Source organism: Helobdella robusta (assembly GCF_000326865.2).
Source record: "Helobdella robusta unplaced genomic scaffold HELROscaffold_47, whole genome shotgun sequence".
Taxonomy (NCBI): Eukaryota; Metazoa; Annelida; class Clitellata; order Rhynchobdellida; family Glossiphoniidae; genus Helobdella; species Helobdella robusta.
In genome coordinates, this window is record NW_008705176.1 from 1,229,976 (window position 1) to 1,237,475 (window position 7,500).

Sequence of the window (7,500 nt, forward strand, 5' to 3'; positions counted from 1 at the left end):
ATGTTTGATGATTTGCGAGAATATAGGGTTGTCTACTTCTTTTTGTTTTTCCTTGAACGAATGAATGAATGAATGAATGAAAGAATGAATAAATGAATGATGAGTAAGTGAGTGAATGAGCGAACGAAACTATGAATGAGTCGGGTCAGTCAGTTTGCTAGCTAGTCAATCGGTCCGATGGTTGGTCAATCAATGAATCAATCAAACAAATATTCATTCATTCCTTAATTCATTCATTCATATACCAAATCAATCAACCAATTGAAAAAAATAAAGTTAGAAGCTAAAGATAGCCAGACAATCTTGGACATGTGAACAAATAAAACAAATCAATCAATTGGTCAATCAATCAATCAATCGATCAATCGATCAATCGATCAATCGATCAATCAATCAATCAATCAATCAATCAATCAATCAATCAATCAATCAATCAATCAATCAATCAATCAATCAATCAATCAATCAATCAATCAATCAATCAATCAATCAACTAACCAACCAACCAATCAATCAAGCAAGCAAGCTATTAATCAAGCAACCAGCCAGCCAACCAACCAATGAATCAAAATAAACCTTGAATAAGAATGAAAAAATGGCTAAGCCATCTTCATGTAAAATTGCTTCATCATAAGAACCATACTTAGTGTTATAATGTACTATCTGTAGCTGATTGATTGATTGATTGATTGCTTGATTAGTTGATTGATTGACTAGTCATTTGAATGTGAAGAATTGGATTAATGATTAAAATCAGTTTGTTGTGATTGGCTGGTCGTGAGTGGCTGGTTCGGATTGGCTGATTGTGATTGGCAGGTTGATATTGGCTAATCGTTATTGGCTGACAAGTTGTAAAGGACTCATTGTCACAGGCTGATTATTAGAAAAAAAAATACCTCCATGGGGTACTTAGTACCGTTGAGGGCATGCTCAGAGCCCTTCTTCTCATTGCGCCCCCACCTGAAATCCATCTGCATGGCCTTGTACTGACCACTCAGTCCACCCTCTGACACTAAATACTCTCCATTCATCCTTATCTGTACTGTGATTGGTTGGAGGGAAGAATGAACGAAGGAATGAACGAATGAAGGAACTAAGAGTGAATAAAATATGAATGAGTTAAAATATGATTAAATATGAATTAAAAAATGATTAAATAGGTGAGTGAAAAATGGTTAAATGGGTGACTGAATGAAAGAATGAATATATAAATGAATGAATAAATGAATGAGTGAATAAGTGATGAGTGAGCAATGAAACCTAGGTAAAATTGAACATTCATACCCCCTTGACTTACTAACATAAATGTCCGGTGTTGTGAAGTTCCCAATGAGCCCCAGACGGTATGGAGTCGTATCCAGGGAGTTCAAATGATAGCAGATGGGTACTAAACCTTATATTTTCTTTTCTGATGTCAATTGGAGACTGATTTGACCCGGAACATTTAGGGTACGTGTTTGCCCATTTCAATGGTCCTGATTCAGAGTTAATAATTTTTTATAAATTAAAATTTAAATAATATTACACTTTTAATTAATTAGATGAGCTATTATTTTAAAATTTCTAGTTCTCTGATTTACACTGAAATAAGGAATAAGAATAAATAAAATTGCTTAATGAATAATTAATTAAATAAATAACTAAAATTAATAATTAGTTGAAAAATGAACAAAAATTGAATAAATGAATAATACCGTTGGCACTATTGTCTGCATAATTCCATCCCAACACTAATCAAAAAAATGTTATTAAAAATAGGTTTATAACTAATTTAATTTTATATTTATGATTAATATGAACCATTAAATAAAAATTATATGATCTGCTGATGCTTTTAGTTTGTCTTTGTCTCTTTGTTTTAATTGTTATTGAAGCTTTCTACATCTAGCTATCATAATATTGTTTTGTGATTTATATTGAGTTATTCAATTACCTTAAATTTGAAAATATTATTAAAAATATATTTTTGCAAAACTTATATATATATATATAATAACAATTATAATATAATTTTTTTAATTAAAAAAATGTTAAAAAAAAAAATAATAAAAAAAGTTTGCGAAACAGAACAAATTATAAAACAAAAATTAAAAAAATCGTTAATAAAAATCAATTATTAAAAATGAAAAATACTAAACCAGAAATTAAGCCAGAAAAATGCAAAATAGTTTGCAAATAGTACCCGGACACCATTGCTACGTTTTGAATATTTAATAAACATTAAACAGATTAGTTTAATGTTTCAAGTTCTATATCAAGGTTTTAGTTTTGGCAAAAAATTATTATCTTTTGAACAATAAAAATGTGTTTTTATACAAAATTTATTAAAAATTATTTTATATAAAAGATTGTTTTTCATTTTAAATAGGGTACTACGTATTTGTATATAAATCACTCAGAAATCATAAGAAACAACGAAATTTCAAGTTGGGCTATTTGACTTCCTTGGATTGCAGGCTTACTTATGAAATTGCATGATTTTTAAATAAATCAAAATATTCATATTACAACTATTTTTGCCAATAAAAATATAGAATCTGCTTTTTGTCCTGTGAAATACAGTGGCTTACTGAAGGCATAGGTTGGCTTTATAGGATCGAGCTATAGTCACTTTTTGCATATATACAGTACTATGAGATACTGTTTAATACTGTACTAACAATTAACTAACTAATTAATCAAACTAGCCAGTCAATCAATCATTCAATTAACCAATCAAATCAACCAAACACACAACCAATAAATTCGAATGTTTAACCAACCCCCATCCATACAGACATTTATTAAACAATCAATCAATCAAGCAACCAACCAACCAACCAACTAACCATTCAATAAATCATTTGTTCAATCAACTAATCAACCAACTAATTGACTAATCAATCAAATAATCAATGAACCAAATTAAATAAACCAAACGAATGAACAATGAAATTAAATTGAAAAGTTTTTTAAATATCAAGGTCGGTTCCTTTCCTTTGGTACGTTGCTAGTCCATGATTCCCTATTTCTTTATTTAGTTTTGTGTGTATATGACATTTGGTAGAATTTATTTGATAGAAATTGAATATAACTTTTATATCCGCCCATTCACTACCATGCAGTTAAATAACTACTGTTAACATGACGCAGTGGCGTCACTAGGGGGGTGCGGGGGGTGCGGACCGCACCGGGTGACACCCTCACAGGGGGTGACACCAAAATATCACTGTATATGTTTTTATGTCCCTCCATGAAATTATACTTATCATTAATTTAGCCTAACCCGCCCAGCGCCCAGAAATGTATTATGAATAAAATTTTTTTCGTTCAAATCATTTTTGTATTCGACATTTATACCATTCAAATTCGACGTCCGAATTATTAAGCGCCGCGGCCGAGCACATTTAACTTGTTCGTGTTTATAAATTTTGCTAAGAATGCTGTATGTCTATGGGGTGTCATGAGAGGGGTGACACCATGAGTTACCGCACCGGGTGACACCAACCCTAGTGACGCCACTGATATGACGTCATTTCCTCCAAAGTTCTAACGAATTACCCATCCTATTTTATAAGTTTTCTTTGATGTTTTTTAATCAGTCAGGTCACAATCATCATCATCGATGTCGCAATGAAACCAAATTGAGAATTTTTAAAGTCAGTCAATCAGCCAACAAGCCAGCCAGCCAGCAAGCCAGTCAATCAAAATTTGAAATTATTTTTGTCAATTTTAATAAAAATATTGCTATTTCGTAAGTAAGCTTACTATGACTTTATTAAGCCGTAGGTTAGCTAGGGTGTTTTCGAAACAAAAAGCAATATTTTCAATTAAATTGACAAAAATAGTTTTAATTTACATAATTCAATTTAATTACAATGTTTTAAACATATTTAGTCAAATAAATATTTAGTATTAGTTGTTTGTTGAAACCATGGATATTTGTAACTCATACAATTTCGTATGTCAAATAGCCCGACTCCAAAATAGCTTTCCATTTTTTTGAAATCATTCTGCCTTGATTTATTATACGTCTTATCTGTGTTTTTGTTTTTTAAACCTACAAACGTCTAGAAGTAAATTTTTAATCTATTAAAAAATGTATTAAAAAATTATTTCCTAAATTATTTTTCATTTTTGAATTATTTTTCAACTAAAGAAAGTGAATAATTATCTTTTAAAATTCCGCTTCAAACCCCCACAATGCCTTTGGGTCCTCTGACCTATCCCTGGCAGAGGATCGAATTAGCAGCAGATGAGCCTTCATTTTTGGTTAGTGAAATTTGAGTTAGTGTAAATTAGTGAAATGGGGCTAACTTGTATGATAAGCCAGAGTAGACTTACATAATTGACTCGTCTGTAATGCAAAGTTAAAATTGGACCCGGTAAAAAAATATAAAATAATAAATAACATTTTTAAATATAATTAAATATTTAAAATAAGGAATAAATGTTTTTCCTTTTCAAGTTTGTGAAAATGTGAATTAGTGGAAATTAGTGAAGTGAAGGTAAGTTAAATAAATTTAAGTTGGCTGTTAAATCACAGTTGAGTTTTTTAAGTTTAATTAAGTTTATATAATATAATATATTAGTTTGTTATATTATTAGTTTTAGGCTTGGCTTTAAAGTAATTAGGAAATGTATGTTCAACTTTTCTGATTTGTGAAATCTTGATTTGGTAAAATGAAGTACATGTTAAGAGTTGTTTTAGAGAAGTTAGCTGAGTTTTAATTAACTAATAAATAATAATAGTGTAGTTTATGTAATAAATATAGATATTACCATGTAAAGTTGTAAACCTTTTTTTAGCGTATATTTATTATGTTTAATTTATATATATATATATAATATTATATATAATATAACATTTATAATATATTTTCATAATTACTTAAACTGATACTCTCTCTTAGAATGGCTCTCACTATGCAGATGAAGCTTCTGAAGAACTAAACGAGGTATACTATATGATGCAATTGTGATGATGATTGATAATAATAATAATAATAATTATATAAATAATATATTTTTTATTTGTTTTTCATTTTTTATTAGCAATAACTTTTCTATACATACGTACATACTTACATAGTGACATATAAATAGATAGATTATATATATATATGTGTGTGTGTATGTGCGTGTGCGTGTGTGTGCATTTATATATATATATATATATATATATATATATATATGTATGACATTTATGTAAAAATAACTTGACTTATTTATTTTTTTAATCCATAGATATCAATCAAAACATCATTCATTCCATCAACACTTACATACAGACATACATACATACATTCATACATACATACATACATTGTTGAAATGTTGGATCAATAAATATAAATGTTTGATAGGTATCTCTGTGATGTTTAATGTATAGTGTTGGTTTATTATTATTATTACTACTACTACTACTGCTACTGTTACTACTACTACTACTACTACTACTACTACTACTACTACTACTATTACTACCACTACTACTGCTACTACTACTACTACTACTACTACTACCACTACTACTACTAATAATAATAATACTACTACTACTATTTTTACTATTTACTAATACTGCTACTATTTCTATTGATGCTGATGCGGTCACTTCCTTTGCTGCTATTACAGAACGATGGATTGTATGATGAGAAGGTTGAAGAGCCGGCAGCAGAGATTGACGTTGTGAACGCTCTCATCAACCACAACTACAACGACGACGACGGCACCCTAAAGACCGAACCATCACACTTTGAACTTTTAAGGGTACTGGGTCAGGGGTCATTTGGAAAGGTCAGATTATTAGTGTTGTTATTATTATTATTGTTGTTGTTGTTGGTGGTGGTGGTGGTGCTTTGTTACCGTGTTGTTGTTAATTTTTTTGTAATGTTAGTTGTTGTTGTGTTGTTGCTTTTTGTTCGTTTTCAAAGCATAGTTATTGTAATGGTACCATAAATCACAACATAATTGAAAGAACACAGCATCAACAACAACTAACAACAACATAAGCAACATCATCAAGAACAACAACATAAGCAACATCATCAAGAACAACAACATAAGCAACAATCAACAACATCCAAAGGTTTTCTTAGTTAGAAAAATCAAAGGCTCAGATACTGGAGAATTGTTTGCCATGAAAGTCCTCAGAAAAGCTACATTAAAAGGTTGTTATCTTTCTTTATTAGTGATCTTTTTTTGGGGACAGTTTTTTTCTGTTTGTAATTTTGTCTTAGCAGTGTTTTTATTGTGTTGGTTTTTATGATGTTTTCGGTTTTTTCTTGGTTTTATTTGTTTATTTTTTTATTTTTTTTGAATTTATCTCTCTCTCTCTCTCTCTCTCTCTCTCTCTCTCTCTCTCTCTCTCTCTCTATTTCTGTCTTTCTTTCTATTCCATGTTTTCTTTTTTTTATTATTTTGAATTTATATTTTTATGTTCTCTCTCTCTCTCTCTCTCTCTCTATCTCTCTTTAAAAAATTTAGTTCGAGATCGGCTAAGGACGAAAATGGAGAGGGACATACTGGCCTACGTCAACCACCCATTCATCGTGAAACTGCATTATGGTTAGGGATTAGTGAATGGTGATGATGGCGAGTGTCTAAGGATGATGACGATGATGTGATGTTTATATAGTACAAATTCGTTTGTTCATCACTCATTCATTCATTCATCCTTTTTTTTTTTTTGATTAGTAGTTTGTTCCGTAGTTTTTCTACTCATACACACAATCATTCATTTGTTTATTCTTTCGTTCATTCATTCTTTCATTCATTCATTCATTCACTCATTCACTCATCCAGCATTCCAGACTGAAGGTAAGCTATACTTGATACTTGAGTTTTTGAAGGGAGGTGATCTTTTCACAAGGCTATCAAAAGAGGTATCATCACCATCGTCATCATCATCACCATCGTCATCATCATCGTCATCATCATCATCGTCGTCGTCATCTTCATCTTCATCAGGTAATGTTCACTGAGGATGATGTGAAATTTTATTTGGCCGAATTAGCACTGGCCCTTGATCACCTCCACCAACTCGGGATCGTCTACAGGGATTTGAAGCCGGAAAAGTCGGTTTCCATGACGATTTATCAATTCATCTATTCATTAATTCATTTATTCATCCATCCACATTTCTATCTATCAGTCTATCCATCCATTTATTACTAAATCGATTTGTTCATTCATACATTTACTCGTTTATCCATCGAATCGTTTTCATTGATTCGTACATACATCCATCCATCCATCTAACTATTATTTTATTTTTTTCTCTTCATTCCTTCATTCATTCATTTTTTTATCCATCCATTCATCGATCCCAGCATCCTCCTGGATTCGGAGGGTCACGTGAAGTTGACGGATTTCGGATTGAGTAAGGAGGCCATCTTCGAGGAGGGCAAGACTTTCTCCTTCTGTGGCACCGTTGAGTACATGGCCCCAGAAGTTTGTTCTCGTTGTTGATTGGTTGGCTGGTTAGGGCTTGGGTTGATTGGTTGATGGATTAGTTTT

The 7,500-nt window shown here is 31.0% G+C and overlaps 2 protein-coding genes across 2 annotated transcripts in view; one reads left to right on the top strand and one right to left on the bottom strand.

The window, feature by feature from the left end:
- Nucleotides 1-866: 866 nt before the first annotated feature.
- On the bottom strand, nucleotides 867-1,476 carry HELRODRAFT_85727 (hypothetical protein; the record flags this gene model as incomplete). The annotated part of the gene is made up of 2 exons (XM_009026389.1): nucleotides 867-1,042; nucleotides 1,302-1,476. Coding segments are annotated over 2 exons (351 nt in total), but the record flags the coding sequence as incomplete, so codon positions are not given.
- Nucleotides 1,477-4,182: 2,706 nt separating this feature from the next.
- The window catches only part of HELRODRAFT_157588 (hypothetical protein), a gene marked incomplete at both ends in the record, with an annotated part of 9,142 nt that continues 5,824 nt past the window's right edge, over nucleotides 4,183-7,500 (top strand). The window contains 7 exons of the mRNA XM_009026501.1: nucleotides 4,183-4,251; nucleotides 5,722-5,778; nucleotides 6,071-6,152; nucleotides 6,469-6,549; nucleotides 6,787-6,866; nucleotides 6,952-7,058; nucleotides 7,314-7,434. Of these exons, the coding sequence (XP_009024749.1) occupies nucleotides 4,183-4,251; nucleotides 5,722-5,778; nucleotides 6,071-6,152; nucleotides 6,469-6,549; nucleotides 6,787-6,866; nucleotides 6,952-7,058; nucleotides 7,314-7,434 (597 nt within the window). The remainder of the gene's footprint in view (nucleotides 4,252-5,721; nucleotides 5,779-6,070; nucleotides 6,153-6,468; nucleotides 6,550-6,786; nucleotides 6,867-6,951; nucleotides 7,059-7,313; nucleotides 7,435-7,500) is intronic.